Below are 24,336 nucleotides of genomic sequence, written 5' to 3' on the forward strand. Positions count from 1 at the left end.
AAGGAGACTGAGTAAGGATTCTCTTATTCTTTTCATGATTGTAAACCCCTTCACCTATTTATACACTTTTCTTTTTTCTATTTAAAAGCAGTGAGACTAGACAGTGAATAAAGCATGTGAAAGACATTGAGAACAATATCCAACCAGACTTCTCACAGTGTTTTTTTGCTAAAAGGTTTCTATTTATATCTCAACCTAAGTGGATTGGAACACTGCAAAATATGTCAAATTTCAAACACTTTTAGAAGTTCATATATGCTATATAGCTCTTTGACTAGAAAGTACTTTGAAATTAAGGAACTGAGATATTTTCTATTACAAATCAAAACTATTTAGAAATCAAACTATTAGAATATGAAGTCTGGTAAGAGATCATTTGTATCTTTGGCATATAACCTGGCATGAGGCAGTCATTAAAGAGTTAGTCTATCTATATATTCCCACCTATCCTTAAACATAGTTACTGGATTCTTTTTTGTTAAAATTGATAATTGTAAATGCAAAATTTTCAGCAATTAAACTTTTCATGTTATGCATTGTTACTAAAACTCAGACTACAATATATTTGTACATCACAATTCTATCTCCTCTGGCATTTAAACAGTACCCCTTAGATTGTGATTAGGTCTCCATCATTTTTGCAAGAGGAAAGCAAGAACTAATGTTCTTGCCTGTATCATTGCGAGGATTAAGACATTGTATTGCAAGGTTAGAGTGATGTCTCTGGATCAGTGAATCCAGAGACATTACTCACAGCAGGTTGACTTTCAAATTCCATTAACTTTCTCTTCTCATCTCAATTATGCTACACGCAGATTGCTATACAACTGATCCCAGCAGACTGGAGGTTTATATCATGGCCAGTTTCAGTCTAACAGTCATTACTTTAACACGGCTAGAATTCTTAGGTTGTGTTGTTCTTATTTATCTATAAACAAAAGACACTTTATAAACCCCAAATAAGTGCTTTTGAAAAGAATTTTGATGCCAGTTTTCTTCTCTGTTAGGCTATATATATTGATGGTTGATTTTCAATACAATTCAGAAGACAAATGGAACTGTTGTTAGTTAATATTCTAAGTTTACAAGAACATTGAATCTGTATAGCATGTTAAGATCTCAGGTGGCTTTAAATAAATTTATATTATTTGATCATCATAGCAATATTGTGAAATAACCAGTGCAGACATTATTATGTTTAATAGATCAGAGGATCAGAATCATGAGTAATGCTTCTAATTTTGTGTTCCCTCATTCAAGTTAAATAGAGTGCACTAAAAATTCAATTTCTGAGTGAATGCAATAGATTTAATTAATCTCTCACACTTAATTTTAATTGACAATGCAATACAATTCTTTTTGGCTTAGCTTTTCTCCTTCGAGTAGAAACCAAATGCTAATGTGATTAATCTAGTCTTTTCCCCCTCATCATTATCATCAGAGAAAACTTAAGGATATAGTTCTTTAGTGAACAACCTACCTTCCAATGAGTAATTTACTAAATTTACTAAATCTCATTTTCCTTGCCTCAGACACTTTTTTCCTCTGGTTATTAATATTGAAATTAAATCATCCATTCATCTTAGCATGTGGAGTAACATATATTCATCATTTAGTACATATTCAATTATTACATACACACAAAAACTTTGAATCATTTAAATCCCTGAAGACATTACAAATATGATCTAATGATTTATGAATACTGGCCCTGTAGATTCTACTATGCAAATCCCTGAGTGTAAATCACCTGATGGGAAATCACCTAATGACTGACAGAAACAACAACTGAAGTATATGTGTCTTTATCAGAATGAATGTTGGTAACATTCTTTAAAGGTGAGGATGTATTCTCATATTTGCAAATATTCTTTAACATGATTTAATCTGAAATTCTGGGCTTCCCAGGTGTCACCTGTGGTAAAGAATCTGCCTGACAATGCAGGGGACACAAGAGACATGGGTTTGAGCCCTGGGTAGGGAAGATCCCCTGGAGAAGGAAATGGCAAACCACTCCAGTATTCTTGCCTGGGAAATCCCATGGACAGAGGAGCCTGGCAGGCTACAGTCAATGGAGTTGAAGAGTTGGACACAACTGAGCAACTGAGCTCAATCTAAAATATTATCTGTAACACTAACTGGTAGATGTTTTTAAAGAATCATTTTTCAGAGATAACTTCAATATAATTAAGCATACTGTTAATTTCCAAACTGATATCTGGGGAAATAATTTCATTATGGAAATTACACTATGCAATCTATGCAACATCTTTCTTCTCCTTTTCAGTTCAGTTCGGTTCATTTCAGTCGTTCAGTCGTGTCCGACTCTTTGCGACCCCATAAATTGCAGCACACCAGGCCTCCCTGTCCATCACCAACTTCCAGAGTTCACCCAAACTTGTCCATCGAGTCAGTGATGCCATCTAGCCATCTCATCCTCTGTCATCCCCTTTTCCTCCTGCCCCCAATCTCTCCCAGCATCAGAGTCTTTTCCAATGAGTCAACTCTTTGCATGAGGTGGCCAAAGTACTGTAGTTTCAGCTAAAGCATCATTCCTTCCAAAGAAATCCCAGGGTTGATCTCCTTCAGAATGGACTGGTTGGATCTCCTTGCAGTCCAAGGGACTCTCAAGAGTCTTCTCCAACCTAAATATAATTACTTCTCACTGGTATTAACTTATTGTGAAGGGAAAAAAGTTTAATCATTAAGGAATTCCAGTGTAATAGATTAAGTTTATAGGATTTGGGGGTTTTTTTTGCTTTTTTGTTTTTACTGGCAAAACAGAGAATCTGACTTTGAGAATTTTATCTTTTTTAACTTAATTATCAGAAACTTTTCTTATACTCATCTTGTATATTTTTCATCTAACCAAATATCTTTTAAAATCAGTGCTTAAAAATTCAGAATTCTAACATCAATCACATATAATTCTTTTTCTTAGCATTTTATAAGTGTTTTGTTTCCTTTGTAAGACAATAAATGGGATGATTAAAGAAAGAGTGGTGCTTCTCATGCATCATGAAACACTTTGTTGACAGCATGTGGACATGTACTTTGCCTATATTAACATTATGTTTTGACTTATGAATATATGGAACCCTTCAAAATAAGTCTCTCTTATTATATTTATTGATTCACCTTCTCTAGTTCATGTTAATAATATCTTCATATTTTATATAAACTTCTTCTGCATCTTCCATTAATCAATCATGGGGTTATTTTCTAATTTAGAAGAAGGATGTGGTAAAACCACAGTTTCCACTATTTAATAGATTGGCAATCAACATAAGCCCTTTGCTAATAAACTACCTTCTTATATTTTAATCCACTTCAAATTAATGCTTTCTGGGCTTAAATCATTTGCCTTTCTCTTTTAACATATTCAGAATGCAGTCACATTCTTGTTATATTTTATCATTTATCAGACCTAATAACTAGCAGAAAATTCTGAGCAAAATTATTGAAGCCTTTGAGTAACAATACTTTCTTTAAATAAGTAAAGATTTACACAGGTGAGATTATAATATATAATTTTACTTTGGTTTTTCCTCAAACTGGTAGCTAAGCATTTTATTCATTATGTATAAGTACACAATTTATACAGTATTAAAAATATGCACATTACAGAATAATATATTTAGCCAGGGACAGTATGAAGATGCCATATCAAATATGTAAAAAATACATTTCACTATGAAATCATGTTTAACTAATTTATAGTGAAATCATATGTCAATTTATCAAATTTAATGGTCTTTGCAGTTACTTTGATTTCTTATTTGCATTAATGTTTCCTACTTTGGATTTTTATAATGTCCTCTTTAAACCTGAAATTATTCTGTCAGTATATTGAATATATTTATAAACAAACATAAACAGTTTAAAAAAATGTCACAGAAACTTCTGACTCTTTACTTTTCCCTATTATTTCTTTTCTTTGTAATACCCTTCTTATATTAATCATACACATATAATGAGAATGAGCAGAGTCGTGTTTTTTGAACATGTTGTCATTTCAGCAACACATACAACATCAATTTGACAGAGTTAAATAGAATTCACTCCTTTTAACGGTGTTTGTGTACCTGTGTTTTTTTTCAGTCAATTTACTGGATTCAAAAACCATTCAAGGGGAGCTGGGATGGATCTCCTATCCATCACATGGGGTGAGTTTGATTACCTATTGAAAGGAACACAATTCTGTGCGTTGCTTTTCTTAGAGGTTAGGATTATTGGGAACAGGAACTCCTATACTTCTGATGAGAAATTATGTTTATCGCTGTAGTCAATACATGGACTAACACAGCTTAATATTTGTGTCCAATGGAACTATCGAGCATTTGGAAGTTGTTTTTTTTTTTCCTCTTCTGAATTTATCCATAGCTTGAATGAACTAAAATGAATGGTTTGACTATTACTGTCATCATGCAGATGATCTAAACATGATACCTAACATCTTTTTGTGATGTAGTCAGAATCAGTGAGTTGAGAAGAGACTTTACAAATTTTAAGTGACGTGGAAAATGTGTATTTGGAGATGGTCACCTCTGGAGTTGTAGCCTTAAAATAAACCGTGGAAACAATTCCAAGTAGGGTAGGATCTATTTGTCAAGACTATAAACCTGCATTGCCATCATTCCTTTGCTTAAAATGTCTTCAATTTGTCTAGGTCAGTTTAAAATTAGGCATTTCATTTACAAAAAATATGTATGCTTGCTCAGTCACTCAGTCATGTCCAACTCCTTGCGACCCTTTGAACTATAGCCCACCAGGCTCTTTTGTCCATGGGATTCTCCAGGAAAGAATACTGGAGTGGGTTGCCATGCCCTCCTCCAGGGGATCTTCCCAAACCAGGGATCGAACCATCTCTCATATCTCCTGCATAGACAGGTGGATTCTTTACCACTAGCACCAGTTGGGAAGCCAGGAAAAATATGGCTGGCTTTAAACTCTAAGCTTTGTATATACCTTTAATGTTATGAAATCAGACACAGGTTACTAAAGTGTATGCCATTTTGGGACCCAAATGTTTATGATGATTCTTTATGTGAGAAAGTTTTCCTTTTCTTTTTTGATTGAAGGATAATTGCTTTACAGTATTTTGTGGTTTTCTGTCATACATTCTTTCTTTCAGAACAAAAAGAGGCTCATACATTTGGAAAATTCTTCTTCCTAAAAAACTACAAAAAATGCCTAAACACATCTGTTTTGTTTCCAAGGATAGCTTGTAGAAAATACAAAGTGCTATTTCGAAATAGTTGTTGTAGGAAAAAACGTATATATTCCTATTTATTTTATTCCTACACCATCCTCTTTTCAAAGAGGTTATAATTACTTTGACTTGGTGTTCAGTCTTTAGATTTCTGTGCCTAAACATACTAATTTTTACTAGCAGCTTCTTCCTCACCAACAGATGTTTTGCATCAGGGATACTTCATCTATCTGTCATCTTGTATCTGCTTCTCTTTCTTGTGCACCTTGACACTGACATAATGCCAAAACCTATCACATAATCAGGTCTTGGTTTGTGGCTCAGAAAGGGAGAGTAGGAAGTACGCCAGCATTTGGTTTTCCCATAGGTGCAAAAGGAATCAAATGGTTAAGATAAAGCACATCCTGGATAGTCATAACAAATGAATAGAAACTCAGGATTGAGCTGGAAAACTGATTTAAAACTCATTGTCCAACTCATACTCAACTATAATGTTGATTTTAGAAATTTGAGTTTTTCATTACTCCATAAGATAACATATCATAGAAGATATGATTGCTGTCTAGGAAGATATAAAAAGCAAAACCATACTAATTCTTTATATCTATAAATATAAATAGAAAATCTGTTTAAAAATAAAAAATTAAATATCAAAGCAGCAGTTTACTTCTCTTTTTTTCTGCTTTAAAGAAGGTATAAGGAAAACATTTCTCATATTGAATATTTGGGGAAATGAATTCATTTACCTTGTTTATCTCATAGATTTTATGATGAACAAAGTTAACACTTTTATTTCCAGATATACGTTGGATGGAGAAGGGTGTTCTAGAACCCTGCCATGTAAAGTGTGTGTGCACCAATCAGCAGTGTCAGCACGTGGGGGATTCTCAGAAATGCAGCCCCACCCCAGCCTTTTTGAGTCAGAATCTGCCTCTTAACATGGTCTCAGGTGATTCACATTAAAGTACGTTTAATTTAAGAAACACTCCTCAGGGTAAGGGTAACTTGCCCCTTGACTTTTCCCATCTCTTGCACAATTTCCCACCTCCTTTCTCCTAGGAGTCACTTATGGTTTTCTCATGAACAGTTTTCAGTCTCTCCTTCAGCCTCAGAAAGCTGACCTCAGGCTCCCTGGCCTCTTCTTCATGGCTTCTCTGGTTTATCTAGCAGCTGTGACTTCCCTATTTCAGATGCATTAAATGGCCTTAAAATAGCTGGCCAACCTCTCCAAGCTTATCATTAAAACTAGCAGGGAGAAAAAAAAAAAATCTCTCTGAGAGAGTGTGATGTTTATAAACTTAAGTCCCAAAAGATTTAGTAAAAGAGAAAAGGAAAAATCAAATATGTAAATTATTGTCCTGGGTTGATTTGTAGTACTTTTGTAGTATATAATGTCCACGTGGAAATAGCACTAATTTAGAAAATGTGATGTTAATATTAATTTCTTTTTGAGATACTAATGATATTGTTGACTGAAAACTCTATGGTCAGTTGAAGTTTGGGATCTAACGTCTTTGCTTGTATGATTGCTTGTGCCTGTAGATTCCATTTATTATTTTTATTGCCTAATCATTGCCATTTTCAATTTGACTAGGATATAAGAATTTGGTGTTTGTTTTAGTTTTAAAAGGAATAGGTAGTTAAATCAGTAGTAATATAGATGCCTCAGGGTTTTCCATAAAAAATGAAGTGATAGCCGGAAATCAGTTTGAACTAGTTATTATTTTAATTAATTAACCCTAACAAGTAGAAATGCATCTGTTTTCAGGTTAACTAAAATATAAATATAAGCTTTGGAGGGGAAAATTATAATGATGTCACAGCATACTTAATCACTTAATTATCCTACCCTCTTCTTTTTTTTGTTTTTTCTGAGAACATGTATGTTCTACTCTCTTAGAAAATTTCAATATTATGATACTGTATTATCAGTTATAGTCACCAAGTTATACATTAGATCCTCAGTCCTTATTCTACAGCTGAGATTTTGTACTATTTTACCAACCCCTTCCCATTTCTCCCACCCTCACCTCTTGGCAACCACTTTTCTATTCTTTGTTTCTGTGAGTTTGACTCGACAAGTGGCATAGAAAATATGGTACTTTTGATTTAGGGAAATGGTTCTAAGTTGATGAGGGGGTAGATAAGTGGGGAAGCAATTTTGATTTTGCCCCATGGGGATATTTGTCTGGAGAGATATTGGCTGTCACAGCTGGGTAGGCAGGGCACAACTGGCACCTAGTGTGGAAACTAGGGGTCCAACTTAACACCTTACAAAGACCATGACAGCTTCCTACAACTAAGAATGACCTTATGCAAAATGACAGCTTCCAGGCTGAGAAACCCTTACTCAAGGGGTGGATAATGGTGATCCATCAGGAGGTATGGTCACTGAAAAGACCTTAAGGGTACTCAGCAACTTCTTTAAGTCCCAGCCATACTTCCATCAGAAGCTCTGCATTCCAGATCTTTTTAAATATAAGTTTTAAGAAATAGACCAATAGTCCTTTCCAAGTTTGAAATGTCTTTCATGTAATGATTACATCACCGGAGCTATGTAAAATTATTATTTGGGGGAAAATTGTCAAGAACAGCTCATTCCTTCATATATAGTATTTTCTATTCCTAGTCATCCTCTTCCCCAGAGATATAGTCACACTTAAAACCTTAGGATTGACTTATGGTATTTTCTTGGGAGGATTATTTCTATCTCTATTTTTAAATAGTTCTTCATATCTTAAAGGAAACCTGGTAGAAAAGTATGGTGTTGTGTTAATTGCTCAGTCATGTCTGACTCTTTGCAACCTCATGGATTGTTGCCTGCGAGGCTCCTCTGTCCATGGAATTCTCTATGCAAAAATAATGGAGTGGGTTGCCATTCCCTTCTCCAGGAGATCTTCCTGACCAAGAGGGATCAAAACCAGGTCTCTTGCATTGCAAGTTGATTCTTTATCATCTGAGCTCTCAGTTTGGTACTTTATTATTAGGTATGGGAAAAAATATCTATGAAGAAGTTTAATGAAACTTTGGTTTTCTCTAGTAAATTTCATGGAAATATTACTCAAACTTGTCAACTGAAATTATCAAGAGGGTCACGATAATTCATTACAATTCATTTTCAATGAAAAGTTTTTTCTTTGACATGGATATTTTCTGGTACTAAATTTGTTCACTTTAGTAAAGTAAATAAGCAATTAACCTTCTCTGGCCCTATAAACTATGAATTATATTAATAATATTTGAATGTGGGGTTTAATTATTCAGAAGTGTTAGTAAATAATTCAGTAATTTAATTTTTTTTTGATTTAGAGAATAATCAACACATATCAAAGCCTATACATATTGCTGGATTATAATATAGAAAGAATCCATAGTTTACGCATGACTAGTACTTAAATTGATTGGTCAATTGAAATGTCTTAGTCACTGTATGATTACAGAGAAGAGATTAGCGGGAAGTAGGCAACATAGTTTTCATTTAGGATAGTATTGGTAAGATGGTTAAGCAGTACAAAGGAATCAAGAACTTTGACTCAATTAAATAAACTCAACTAAGGAGAAGAAAATGAAGAGAGATTTGAAGGAGGGGTGGGGTGGAATTAGAAGTCTCAAAATCAGCAATTGTAAATTTTAAAAATAATTAAACCACCTCCATCTTTCAATTCTTTTAGGTATTTTTTCGTAAAGATTTTCCTAGCTATTTATTGCTGTCTTAACAGTGATAATGTACTTAAATAGAAAACAGTCTCCTGGCAAATAGAGACCCCATTGGTTGCTCACACAATATTTGTTCCCTGGTTTTTCTTTGCTGACGGAACACTGAAACGGTTCATGTTTTCACCCTCCTATGTGTTCCTGGAAAATGACCCCTCTGTTACTTTGCAGGGTGAGTATTGATTCATCTGAGAGCAAATCATGATAATTAAGTCATTTTTCCAGTGTTGGTTTAGGCAAGAGTGTGTAAAGCCAGTGAGACTGGAACAGGACTCCAGTGACTTTGGGAAAGTTTCCTTCCAATAAAAAGATAGGAGGTCTCTGTGACAGTCTAGAGGGGTGGGATGAGTTGGGAGGTTGGAAGGAGGTTCAAGAAGGAGGGAATATATGTATACTTAATGGCTAATTCATGTTCTTGTATGGCCAAAACCAACACAATACTATAATTGTGGTCCTCCAATTAATAATTAAAAAAAAAAAAAACACATGGCGGGGAGGCCAGGTGCTTTGTGCCTCCGGGTTTGCTCTGTGATGGCCCAGAGTCCAGTCTGGAGGACTTGCATTCCCTTAATGGTCAGAAAGGTAGGGCCAGAGAGCATTAGAGAGACCATCCAGGAACCCTGACATCTCAGAACCACTGAGTTATGTGGAGACATATGTTTTCCTTATTGAATCCACTCTTTTTGTATTTCTCATACTTTCCATGTAAAGATATCCTGATAGGATGCAATGCTTTATCTCCTGGTCAGACACCCTGATTTCTCAGTGAAGGCTATGGCAATGCATAATTCTGTCCTACAATGTTATCTGTATTTTCCCAGCTTGTCTTTTTTTGTGCTTTAAGATGATGTCAAAGATAACAGGAAGAATAGTAAAGTAGATAAGAACATTATGTAGCATTGGCACATCTGCATTCGGATGCTGGCTGCGTCTTTTACGGCTGTATGATCTAACGCAAGCCTATTAACCTTCGTTAGCATTTATCCTCACATTTAATTGAGGCATAACAGTAATTTCTAAGTCATAGCACTTTAGAGTAAATGATAGTTGGGCAAGTGAGATGTTCCTGTATATCTAACTATGTATATCTATCTATCTGTCGAATACACAAATGTATGTAAAATAGGTATACAGATATCATTTCTTAATCTTAGATAAATTTTACAATTTTTCCATTCTAATTGAAACCCGCTAAATTCATTAATTGCCATTGTTCAGTTGCCCAGTCATGTCCAACTCTTTGCAACCCCATGGACTGCAGCACGCCAGGCTTCCCTGTCCTTCACCATCTCCGAGAGCTTGCTCAAACTCATGTCCATTGAGTTGGTGATGCCATCCGACCATTTTGTCCTCTGTCATCCCCTTCTCCTCCTGCCTTCAATCTTTCCCAGCATCAGGGTCTTTTCCAATGAGTTGGCTATTCAAATCAGGTGGCCAAAGTATTGGAGCTTCAGATTCAGCATCAGCCCTTCTAATGAATAGTCAATTCATTGATACGTCTGCTTAAATCTCAGTCTATAACATGTCTTAAAGATGAATTTTGAAAAAGGAAAATTGATGGCATTACCTGGGGTGCCAATTAATACCTCTTCTCAATTAAGAGCTCAAAATATTATCATTAACAGCACATGATTGTTATTTCATTGAATCGCACAGGTCAAAGTTTGCATATAATCTTGAAATTTTGAACTGAAAGAATAAAAATAAGGTAAATCAGGTATCCAGTTTATTTATTTAGACTTCTAAGTGGTTAGAATTTCCTCAAATATTAATATTTCTTCTTCATGGATACCTTCTAACTCTCATATGCCACCCTCCTGCCACCCCTAAGACTAGGATATAATACCTATTAGCTCATCTGCCTTGTTCTTTGTTGTACCGCCTTAGCTTGTAGTTATATGTTATTGCAGTTATTTCATTGATATTTATCTCAGCCTGGAAATGGCAAGTTTTTTGACACCAATTCCCATTTCATGAAATTCTCCCTGTTTTTCTCCCATTTAAGATTCTTAGATTAATTGCCCATAAATGTAAATTACCTGGATAAGTAAAAAATAAAAGCTTTCCAATACAAGGGAGGACAACGAAACACACTGATTTTGCATTTGTTGAGAAAAATTTGATGTTTCAATCTGTTGTTTTAGATGGGGTCTGTTAATGATTTCATGCTTTTTTCAATGGCATAATTTAGGTAAAATTACACATACTATAGTGTATATATTATATATGTATGAGTATATATTATAGATGTACTTATGTAATATATAAATATACATATATAATAGTATAGATATATGTCTATATTAGATACATTATTTTTTGTACTAGCAGATCTACTTAGTTAAACATAGTTAGAAAATACTACAAGCCTATGCATTGGAAGTTAACTGAAAAAGAAAAGTAGCTTAGGATAGCTCTATATTGAAAATTATATAGGCTGTTGTCTAGGGGTAAAAATCTGGTATCCTGCAAATAAATTCCAGTTTCCTAAAACTAGAAATATTTAGAATTGAGTGAATCATCAAGAATAATGGAAATAATAAAAGTACTCTCTAAAACAAGTCTCTAATATAGTATAATTTGCCTTCAATATTGGAATTATTGCTATTCGTGAAGTCTGGTTTCTAAAAGTCTTATCTGCTGGATTTCTACCTTTCATTTTATGAATGGTGTCTGAAATGCAGGAAGAATATGTTGACAACTGTATGTCAACGATAACCACCTGGGACTCTGCCTTTGTGAATCACAGTCCAAAGTCTGCTTCATATGCTGAATAGTACATCCAGGAAAATAAAAATTTTGACATATGTGATTCTTGGTCATTTAAAATTTTTCTGCCTAGGATGAACGATGCTATATATTTTATATACATTATTATATATATACTTTATAAATATTTTATGTTCACTTTCACCTACTATGCTGACCTTTCTAGGATGGTTGTCCGATTAATCAGAAAAAATGACAAAGTTTTATAGGTCTTTTTTAACCTTTTCTTGAAGCAAAATACACTATAAAATAAGGTGGAAAGTGAATAAGTGGTAGAAATCAACAAAAATAGAATTTATTCTAGCAATATTAAATTTATAAAATTTAAAATGTTATCTTGTATCTGTTTTATCAGAAATGATGTTAGTGTTTAAAGAAAAAGAAATATTTTTCATTGATAATGTTGTGTGTTTCTGTATAAATCCTTCTCTTTGTATCAAAACAGTGCTTGTTTATATTTTGGGGATTGAATTAGAATTTTAAAATATGACATGTGATATACTTTGGTTTTTTCTTTTTCTTTTTTTTTTTTGCTTTGATGTATAGCCTTGTTGGGTTTAGAGGAAAGGAGACTTAAAACTTATTAGAATGGATTTTCTTTATTTCAGCTTTACCCACAAATTTGTACTTTGTGATATTTAACATCTAAATGATATTATTAGTCATTTAACATAAGTAACTATAGAGTTAAATAAAAAGCTAAGATACACAAATAATTTTCATATCTAATTTTAATGTTTACATATTTAATAAACTTATTAAGTTGATTTCATATTTGTTTCTTTAAAAAAATTCAAATTGGCAATAAAGTTTTGCTTCTATTGATTTGTCATATTGATAGCATTTTATAAAAATAACAACTTTCTTAGCACCAAAATATTTTACTTTGTGCAACTTCAAGTGAAAGACCTTTCTAATGAAAAAGAAATTATTAAAATAAGAATAACCAAAATATAGATACTAAACTTAAAAAAAATGGTTTTCATACTTATTTTTCATTAAATTTGATGACACATGTACAAAAGGGTATATAGCAGATCGGATATCAATTTTTGTTTTGCTAGGAAATGTCCAGCTCCCTTAAAATAAAGAGCATACTTAGAACAAATGCTGTATTTTCAAGTTTCCAAGTTTTCATTTGAATATAGGATATAAATGTAGCATATGTGTTCCAATAGAGACGAATTTCCATTCTGTCATTTCATTAAGTGTAAGTCAAGAATTTTGATGGGAATTTTAAAAAATCATAATTTTCCCCAAAGTTTTACTTATTTACTTTACTCCTTAAATATTTTCTTTTTAATTTCATAAATTAATGGTCTTGACCTTTAGGTTTATTATTCATTGGTGTTTCATTTCTTTTGAAAGATTTTTTTTTTAAGAAATTAAATTTGGCCTGTAAAAAATATGGCATAAAACACTTTTTAAATAAGTCCCATGTCCCAAATGATAGCCATTGCACCTGAGGACATTTAAAGGTTATAACATTTAGAACACAAGCCACTTCAAGTATTTCTGCAAACTTCGTAGCTCACTGATTACCATCAGTTTTGTTTGTTTTTTGCTAGTGATGTTCACTTTATTCAGGAAATGTTGTATGAGGAAGAATTATCAATGTAATTGCCCAGATTTCTTGGGATCTGCTAAAATAATTTCTCCCTTTTACATGGGACATAAGAAGAAAAACATCAAGGGGGATAATATGCTCAATTTTCTGAATAGCCTGTTTACAAGTTTGTTTTATTCATTCTGGTAGTAAGGCAGCTTACCATACACAACACACACACGCACACACACATATATGTTATGTATATACAGTTATATAAAACTACATACATATATATTAAACTATAGAGAGATATATAGCTGTATCTATATAAACTAATATATTGAAATTGTTTTTAATTTTTAAACAATAATTATTAGAAATGCAAAATTCTGGGCTTCTAACTAAGACCTACTACTATGTTACAAATCCTGGGATCAGGGTTCAGCCATCTGTTTTTTCACAGGCTTTCCATGTGATTCTCATGCTGTTCAACTTTGGGAATCACGTGCTAGAAAATCATTATCTGCTGTAATTAAACAGGTATTACTTATGAACATAATTGACGGCTGCTTGGTATGGTGCTATGCTGTAGTTTGTTCCAAACTCTTGATGTAGCACTATGCATAATTCATTATAAATATAGCTCTGGATATTTTAAAATTTAGGATATTACAATAAACACATAGCAGGAAAAATAAGAATTTTACCAGCCACTCAAGGGATCTATCTTAGCACTTTTGTAACAGGAATTCATTTTGGCATTCTCAAGTTTCTCTCATGTAATCTTGGAGCTCAGTTTGAGTTGATTATAGTAGCTTCAGTATTTGTAAATGCTGAAGATATTTATACATTTGCATCCATTTCTCACAAAAAAGAGATAACATTAAAGCCAAAAGACTAGAAAAGCCGTAAATTAAGTGACAGTGAAATTGGAATAAGGAATATGAAAATCGCCCATCAAGGAGTTACTTGAATTTAAGGTTTTCTGGAAAATAACTATGAAACATTCCCAAAAAGTTACTGAGATCAGCTTATAATAGATTTTATGTGCCCCACTAAAGATATTGGAGATTATTCAAAGGCCATATTTTAAAGAGATGATTATAAGTTCAGTTCAGTTCAGTCACTCAGTCGTGTCCAACTCTTTGCGACCCCATGAATCGCAGCACGCCAGGCCTCCCTGTCCATCACCAACTCCCGGAGTTCACTCACACTCACGTCCATCAAGTCAATGATGCCATCCAGCCATCTCATCTTCTGTTGTCCCCTTCCCCTCCTCCCCCAATCTCTCCCAGCATCAGAATCTTTTCCAATGAGTCAACTTTTCGCCTGAGGTGGCCAAAGTACTGGAGTTTCAGCTTTAGCATCATTCCTTCCAAAGATCACCCAGGACTGAGCTCCTTTAGGATGGACTGGTTGGATCTCCTTGCAGTCCAAGGGACTCTCAAGAGTCTTCTCCAACACCACAATTCAAAAGCATCAGTTCTTTGGCGTTCACCTTTCTTCACAGTCCAACTCTCACATCCATACATGACTACTGGAAAAACCATAGCCTTAACTAGATGGACCTTTGTTGGCAAAGTAATGTCTCTGCATTTTAATATGCTATCTAGGTTGGTCATAACTTTACTTCCAAGGAGCAAGCGTCTTTTAATTTCATGGTCGCAATCACCATCTGCAGTGATTTTGGAGCCCCCAAAACAAAGTCTGACACTATTTCCACTGTTTCCCCATCTATTCCCCATGGAGTGACGGGACCAGAAGCCATGATCTTAGTTTTCTGAATGTTGAGCTTTAAGCTAACTTTTTGACTCTCCTCTTTCACTTTCATCAAGAGGCTTTTTAGTTCCTCTTCTCTTTCTGCCATAAGGGTGGTGTCATCTGCATATCTGAGGTTATCGATATTTCTCCCAGCAATCTTGATTCCAGCTTGTGCTTCTTTCAGCCCAGCATTTCTGATGATGTACTCTGCATATAAGTTAAATAAGCAGGGTGACAATATACAGCCTTGACATACTCCTTTTCCTATTTGAAACCAGTCTGCTGTTCCATGTCCAGTTCTAACTGTTGCTTCCTGACCTACATATAAGTTTCTCAAGAGGAAGGTCAAGTGGTCTGGTATTCCCATCTCTTTCAGAATTTTCCACAGTTAATTGTGATCCACACAGTCAAAGGCTTTGGCATAGTCAATAAAGCAGAAATAGATGTTTTTCTGGAACTCTCTTGCTTTTTCGATGATCCAGTGGATGTTGGCAATTTGATCTCTGGTTCCTCTGCCTTTTCTAAAACCAGCTTGAACATTTGGAAGTTCACGGTTCACGTATTGCTGAAGCCTGGCTTGGAGACGTTTGAGCATTACTTTGCTAGCGTGTGAGATGAGTGCAATTGTGCAGTAGTTTGAGCATTATTTGGCATTGCCTTTCTTTGGGACTGGAATGAAAACTGACCCTTTCCAGTCCTGTGGCCACTGCTGAGTTTTCCAAATTTGCTGGCATATTGAGTGCAGCACTTTCACAGCATCATCTTTCAGGATTTGAAATAGCTCCACTGGAATTCCATCACCTCCACTAGCTTTGTTCATAGCGATTATGGAGGTGATTATGGAGGATGTTGTAATCAAAGAACAAACAGGAGTCAGAAAAAGCAGTCAGAAATCACTGTAAAAGTTCTCAGAATAGATTATAGAAACCAAGGGTCAGCCCTCTATTCTTCTAATTATGTATCTTAGTGATTTGGCATAGGCTAAATTTTCATTATCTTGCTGACACTCCAAGAAGGGATATATTTTTTTTAATTTTTATTAATAGATCATTTTTATAATAATGGTATAAAATAAAGAGAAACCAAATTTGGTGAATTGTGTAAGACCTTGGGAAACTCCACAGAAGAAAAATTAATGAACTAAGGAAGACAAAGCAAAAGGAAAAAAAGAGGGCACAAGATGCTTGGTTCAGTTCAGTTCAGTTCAGTGGCTCAGTCGTGTCCGACTCTTTGCGACCCCATGAATCGCAGCACGCCAGACCTCCCTGTCCATCACCAACTCCCAGAGTTCACTCAGACTCACATCTATCGAGTCAGTGATGCCATCCAGCCATCTCATCCTCTGTCGTCCCCTTCTCCTCTTGCCCCCAATCCCTCCCAGCATCAAAGTCTTTTCCAATGAGTCAACTCTTCACATGAGATGGCCAAAGTACTGGAGTTTCAGCTTTAGCATCATTCCTTCCAAAGAAATCCCAGGGCTGATCTCCTTCAGAATGGACTGGTTGGATCTCCTTGCAGTCCAAGGGACTCTCAAGAGTCTTCTCCAACACTACAGTTCAAAAGCACCAATTCTTTAGCACTCAGCCTTCTTCACAGTCCAACTCTCACATCCTTGGTAAATGTAATCAAATTTCCAAGTGACAATACCAGTTAATGTTCTTTTGGGTGTAGGGCTAAGAATAAGTTAAAGTTTTTGTGGCTCATGCATGCTCAGTCAGTCAATTATGTCCACCTCTTCAGGACCTTATGGACTGTATCTCAACGTAAAGATACAAGACCGTGAATCCAGCAACCATGGAGATTCAGCTAGTGCAGGAAGAGAGGATAGACACAGCGTGGTGGTTTCAAAGAAACTTAACTCTTAGTCTACACTTGGATACTTAGTGCCATGAATATCGAGGCATCTGGTAGTCATAAACATTGATCTACAGAAGTCTGCAATGGAGTTTAAAGCTCATGGATGATATGAATCAATTTTGTACACTGTGCTATAAAACCATTTGTCATGTCTATCCTGAATGGATGGATGTGCTGGGTAATCAGTTTTTAAAGTAGAATCAGTGATAATTTCAATTTTAATTTACTCATTCTCTTGAGTGTTGAAAAACAAGTAACAATGTAGTCCTAAACCAAAGATTACTGTATAGAATTTTGTGAAAATGTTTGTTGATAGAGCTGCTTCACTTTCTTATAAAGGGGACATATTTTTATCTTATTTGGGGCAGTAGCATATATTTGAATGAGTAATCAGTGTTGGAGCCAGCAGGGACTTTAGAAGTCATCTACTGGCAATTCCTTAATTACACAGACAAGCAGCTGAAGCTCAGAGACCCTCAAGGTCATCCTCAAAGTCATTGTTTTCTGGGTCTGTTTAGTGGTCTTTCATTAATCCTCTCGGTCTTTTCTGAGGACAGTACCAAAGAAAGATTCAAGATTATGTGATTTAATGTTGAAGAAACTACATTTCACAGAATTTCAGGACTATTGTGTTTGAACGTCTTTCTTACAGTACCCTAAAAAATAAGCAAATCTTGGGATACATCAGTCAGTGTTTTGCTCTTTTCTCAGCAGTTGAAAAATGCTGATCTTTCGTAAGGCCAAGAGGAAAATTGGGTTGTATAGGATTATTATTACCTCTCCGTTCTCTCATGTATCCCTATCCTCTCATCACAAGTTGATTTATGATCCACGGACTGAGATGTCACTTTCTGCTTAGAAATTCTTAACTCATTCTCTGACAACTAAAAATTGATTTTAGCTTAGATTCAAATATAACTGTACTTGCATCGAAAGAGTAGTTTTATATGTTAGCTCATAATCAAAACAAATCTCATTTACTCTCAGTTTTCATAAGAACCAATGAATGTTTTGAGATCTTTTAAAAAAATTAGTACATCATTTTAATGTGACTATTCTTCAGATAGAAGGCTTAGATGTGTTATCTTCTAACCAATAAATTCTCAAGATTTTAAACATCTCAAAATTATTAACAATATTTTTGCCTTCTCAACAGTAATTTTTATGGAATATTTTTATAGAAATATGTCATTCTTATGTAGCTTTCTCCAATGTGATAATTATAAGTTAGGATAGCAAGTTAGTTTTTCAGCAGATTTTGGAAACTAAAATGAAAAAATCAGGGCAGGAGTTTTATAACCCAAGAAATATTTTGTGGTATACTTTGCCATGGTAATAATCTCCTCTAAAATAAATACTTCTTCATTTCTGAAATATATGATCCTAATTCAAAGACAATCTCTGTAGTGGTAAACACTATGGGAAGAACTAAAGATGCTAACATTATTTTAGAAAGGAAAGTCTGTGGAGTCACATTATTTTTGGAATCGAGTTCTGAATAGTTTATGTGGTATAAACGGGGCTTACGCAAGCTTCAGTGTATTAGAATTTATTCATCCTGTATAGTAACTGCTTGAGCTCCTGCTATGTACTGGTACTATCAAAGGCAGTAAAAGATGCAAAAAACAATACCCATTGCTAATATTTCTACAATGTGCTGGGCTCTATTTGTAGTGCTTTCCATATGTCAACTTGTCTAATTCTCACAACAGTCTTATAATGTTTTACTCCCATTTTACAGAAAAAATAAGCCCCACCTCCAAATTTAAATAACTAAACAAGATCATGCACTTAGTAAGTGACGGAGTCAGGAATAAAACCAGGTCGTCTGACTTTTTACATAATGTACATTATCATTATTCTATACTGCCTATTGTAAGAGAGTTCAGTTCAGTTCAGTTCAGTTCACTCGCTCAGTCGTGTCTGATTCTTTGCGACCCCATGAATTGCAGCACGCCAGGCCTCCCTGTCCATCACCAACTCCCAGAGTTTACTCACACTCACGTCCATCGAGTCAGTGATGCCATCCAGCCATCTCATCCTCTGTCATCCCCTTCTCCTCCTGCCCCCAGTCCCTCCCAGCATCAGGATCTTTTCCAATGAGTCAACTCTTCGCATGAGGTGGCCAAAGTACATAAAACCAGGTAGTGTGACTTTTTACATTGTGTACATTACCGTTATTCTATACTACCTATTGTAAGAGAGTTAATGAAGCCATTTCCTTGACAAACAATCTGGTAGAAGAGAATGCATGGAGCAGTAACTACAGTATAGTGATAGTCATCAATTAAGATACACAGTGATTCAATAATACTGTAATGTGTGTCATCAGCTCTGCTTAACGTGAGTCAGAGTAGACTATGTCAAGAGTAAAGTATGCGAAGCTTTAAAGATAAATAGTAATTTACCAGGTATATGTGATTGGGCATCACATACACAGAACACAGATTACAAAATAGCATTGTACGCTGAGAAAAAAATATAGCACATGTATTCCAAAACTAGTGTAGAGAAGAGCAGAACATGGAATTTGTGAAGGGAAAAACAGAATTATCCTGGATTGTGAAAAGCCTCATACACCATGTCAGAGGGTTGGAATTCTTTTAATGGAAAATTGTTCAGGAGTCTAGAAATTAGGAAGTTCACTCTATGGACTTAAAATAGAGGTACAAAGAACAGTTGGTTTGCTAAGGTCATCCAAGAAAGATATCTGGCACGGCATAGAATGAAAGTTATGGATACTGGTCATTTATGATGTCCAATAAGAAACGGTGTCAACTGGATATAGGATATGGAGAATTTTAGGGTAATTTCTATGATATTGCATGTTATTGATGATGACTGATATGTATCTTAGTTTCTCCTAGATTAAAGTTTCTTGATTTTTAGTGTTCTTCAGAATCAACTATTGAACAGTACTCCTATAGATGTGAATTGTATTGCTAAAGAATGACGTATTTATTTATATTTACATATGTATATGCACACTCACAGATATACATCTGTAACACATAATATACCTAGTAGTATGTTATGTGCTATTACGTTTGAAATTCTGTATCATTGCCCCAATGTTATAATTTCTAAATTACAGAAAAATATAGATTCTATGAAGATTAAATTTTCAAATGGAAGGTCACAGATGCAAAAAGTCATATAATATACTTTTAGAGTTTGGGCAGATCCAGTTATGGGTATTTTGGCAGTAAAGGATACATAAAAACAAAACTAAACTTTTAATTTCATTATTGATTTTATAATAAATGGTATCTACAGTATAAAAAAGGTAATTTCTAGATAAGCATTATCTAGAATGCACTCATAATATGTGATAGACAAAGGAGAAATAGAAAATAAAAGACAAATTTTGAATAGAATTTTAACCAGTGACAAACTTAGAAAATGTTCACCAGATAATTTTTCTCTCAGCAATCAATTTTCCTTTGAAAAAACACTGATATTATTAGACATAAGTTGTAGAAATTATGATTTTCAACAGAGATATAGGTAGGTATTTTCAACAATGTTTAAACAGGAGAGGGATATTGTTTATAGAAGCAGATGTTATAGAAGCAGATGTTCCATAGGAAGTGAGTATGAATAAATACAGCATGAAACATCTCAAGCCACTTACAAGCAAAATATTGAGATGAGATATGCTACTTAAGTTTATATGTTCCTTAGGAAACAGATGTAAGTCTGAATTGTTACCTTGGAAAATTACAACATATATCTCTCATGAAATACCCTGGTCAAGGTGTAGAAAAGAAGGGTAGCTTTTTTTATGTAAAGAACAGCTATCTCTTTAAATTTTATATAACTAACTTTTATTCTTATAATTAATTGGGATTTAGTGTACTGATTTAGATCTCTGATTCACCAAGTCTTTCAATAATCTCATCTATCAGGGGCTCGTTTTTGGTTCTTCAAAAAAGATCATGAACCTAGCACAGTACTAACAATTATTTAAAAACTTAAGTTGACAGAACAGTTAATGAAATGTAATGCGTTTAACAATAGGATGGGGAAATCCCTAAAGACCTCTCAGCTAATTAGTAGATACCAAAATATGGAAGAATCACTAAATGTTACATACAGGGTATTTTGTAAAATACAATGAATCTGAAAAATGAAAAACTTGCTTTACAAAAGGATCTACATAGTTTGGGAGAAAAAAAATATTTTTAATCAGGCCAGATTTCTCTTTGCTTTTCTATAATTTATTAGCTTTCTTTTGGAATACATAATGTGACTTGTGAGCAATAGTAAAGAAAAAACTGTTATTTTAATTAATACAACATAAGATGTTTTAAAAAGTGGCTTCAGAAGATATTTGTGTCATTTGATTCTAGATAATTGAGAATCAGTCATTGAACATATATAAGCACTTCCTTTGCTAGACAGTTTAGAGTCAAAAGAGAATGAGAAAAAAAATCACTGCCTGCAAGGAGTTTCTTTGCTGTTATTATTCAGTTGCCAAGTCGTGTTTGACTCTTTGTGATCCCACGGACTGCAGCACGCCAGGCTTCCCTGTCCTTCAGTGTCCCATGGTGTTTCTACTACACTAGTATCAGTTCAGTTCAGTTCCGTTCATTTCAGTAGCTCAGTCGTGTCTAACTCCTTGCGACCCCATGAATCACAGCACGCCAGGCCTCCCTGTCCATCATCAACTCCTGGAGTTCACTCAGACTCATGTCCATTGAGTCGGTGATGCCATCTAGCCATCTCATCCTGTGTCGTCCCCGTCTCCTCCTGTCCTCAATCCCTCCCAGCATCAGGGTCTTTTCCAATGACTCAGCTCTTCACATCAGGTGGCCAAAGTATTGGAGTTTCAGCTTCAGCATCAGTCCTTCCAATGAACACCCAGGACTGATCTCCTTTAGGATGGACTGGGTGGATCTCCTTGAAGTCCAAGGGACTCTCAAGAGTCTTCTCCAATACCACAGTTCAAAAGCATCAATTCTTCGGCACTCAGCTTTCTTCACAGTCCAACTCTCACATCCATGCATGACCACTGGAAAAACCATAGCCTTGAATAGATGGACCTTTGTTGGCAAAGTAATATCTCTGCTTTTCAATATGCTATCTAGGTTGGTCATAATTTCATGGCTGCAATCACCACCTGCAGTGATTTTGGAGCCCCAAAAACAAAGTCTGACACTGTTTCCACCGCTTCCCCATCTATTTCCCATGAAGTGATGGGACCAGATGCCATGATCTTAGTTTTCTGAATGTTGAGCTTTAAGCTAACTTTTTCACTCTCCTCTTTCACTTTCATCAAGAGGCTTTTTAGTTTCTCTTCACTTTCTGCCATAAGGGTGGTGCCATCTGCATATCTGAGGTTATGTGAAAGTGCTGCACTCAATATGCCAGCAAATTTGGAAAACTCAGCAGTGGCCACAGGACTGGAAAAGGTCAGTTTTCATTCCAATCCCAAAGAGAGGCAATGCCAAAGAATGCTCAAACTACTGCACAATTGCACTCATCTCACACGCTAGTAAAGTAATGTTCAAAATTCTCCAAGCCAGGATTCAGCAATATGTGAACCGTGAAATTCCAGATGTATAGTTTGTCTTGTTCTTGTATAATGCAGTCAGCTTTCAGAGCCAAGGAGGAATACGGTCAGTCAATGTTTGGACATTTCATTCTAGCTGTTGGTTATTTCATAATCATATTTTATTCTGGTCTTTACATTTTGGCTCTTTTGGAATAATTTTTGTTGTTGTTTAATTGCTAAGTCGTGTCTGACTCATTTTGTGACCTCCTGGACATAACTTGCCAAGTTCCTCTGTCCATAATATTTCCCCAGCAGGAATACTGGAGTGGGTTGCCATTTCCTTCTTCACGGGATCTTACCATTCCAGGGATCCAACCACATATAGTACTGATGGAAAAACTGTAGCTTTGTCTGCAAAGTGTATGTCTCTGCTTTTTAATACACTGTCTTGGTTTGCCATAGCTATTCTTCCAAGGAGCAAGTGTCTTTTAACTTCATGACTGCAGTCACTGTCTGCAGCAATTTTGGAGCACAAGGAAATGATATCTGACAGTTTCCACACTTTTCCTGGATGTCATGATCTTCGGTTTTTGAATGTTGAGTTTTAAGTCAGGTTTTTCACTCTCCTCTTTTACTTTCATCAAGAGGCTCTTTAGTTCCTCTCCACTTTCTGCCGTTTAAGTGATATCATCTGTGTATCTGAGATTGTTGACCCCTCTCCGAGCAATCTTGATTCCAGCTTTAGATTCATCCACCCTGGCATTTGGCGTGATGTATTCTGCATATAAGTTAAATAAGCACATTGACAATATATAGCCTCGATGCACTCCTTTCCCAATTTTTAACCAGTCCATTGTTCCATGTCTAGTTCTAACGGTTGCTTCTTGTCCTGCATATAGGCTTCCCAGGAAGCACGTAATGTGGTCTGATATTCCCATCTCTTCAAGAATCTACCACAGTTTGTTGTGACACAGTCAAAGGCTTTGCCTAGGCAATGAAGCATATGTTTTTTTGGAATCTGCTTGCTTTTTCTTTTTCTATGATCCAGTTGGCAATTTGATCTCTGGTTCCTCTGCCTTCTCTAAATCCAGGTTGTATATCTGGAAGTTCTCAGTTCATGTACTGCTGAAGCCTAGCTGGCAAGATTTTTAACAAAATCTTGCTGGCATGTGAAATGAGTGTAATTATACGGTAATTTGAACATTCTTTGGCATTGCCTTTCTTTGGGATTTAAATGAAAACTGACCTTTTCCAGTTCTATAGCCAATGCTGAGTTTTCCAAATCTGCTGATATAATGAGTGCAGCACTTTAACAGCATCATCTTTTAGGATTTGAGCTAGCTCAGCTGGAATTCCATGACCTCCAGTAGCTTTGTTCATAGTAATGCTTCCTAAGGCCCACTTGATGTCACACTCCAGAATGTCTTGCTCTAGGTGAGTGACCACACCATCTTGGTTATCTGAGTCAGAGAAAACATCATGGTTTTCTGGGAAACCATGTAATATAATATACATGTAATATATATAACTGAATCACTTTGTTGCACACTTTATCATGATATTGTTAATCAACTATGTGTGCTGTGTCTTGTGCTTAGTTGCTCAGCTGTGTCTGACTCTTTGCAACCCCATGGACTACAGCCTGCCAGGCTCCTCTGTCCATGGGGATTCTCCAGGAAAGTATACTGAAGTGGATTGCCATGCCCCTTTCCAGAGGATCTTCCCAATCCAGGGATCGAACCCAGGTCTCCCACATTGCAGGTGGCTACTTTACCTTCTGAGCTACCAAGGAAGCCCATTAATCAACTCTACTCCAATCTAAAATAAAAAGTTTAAAAATGTCTTATATGCATATGGTAATGTTTCTAAAAACTAAGAGATTCACACTGATACATTACTATTAACTAAACTACATTTTTTTTTAAGTTCATCAGTTTTTCTACTAACATCTTTCTTTTCCGTATCCAATCCAGGATA

At 35.3% G+C, this 24,336-nt stretch overlaps 1 protein-coding gene across 1 annotated transcript in view; it reads left to right on the forward strand.

Moving 5' to 3' along the window:
• EPHA3 (EPH receptor A3) overlaps positions 1 to 24,336 on the forward strand; it is a 405,932-nt gene that overhangs the window by 19,012 nt on the left and 362,584 nt on the right. Inside the window, exon 2 of the mRNA XM_052649018.1 lies at positions 4,102 to 4,166. Within this exon, the coding sequence (XP_052504978.1) occupies positions 4,102 to 4,166 (65 nt within the window). The remainder of the gene's footprint in view (positions 1 to 4,101; positions 4,167 to 24,336) is intronic.

Source organism: Budorcas taxicolor, chromosome 1, assembly GCF_023091745.1.
Source record: "Budorcas taxicolor isolate Tak-1 chromosome 1, Takin1.1, whole genome shotgun sequence".
In the NCBI taxonomy this organism is placed as follows: Eukaryota; Metazoa; Chordata; class Mammalia; order Artiodactyla; family Bovidae; genus Budorcas; species Budorcas taxicolor.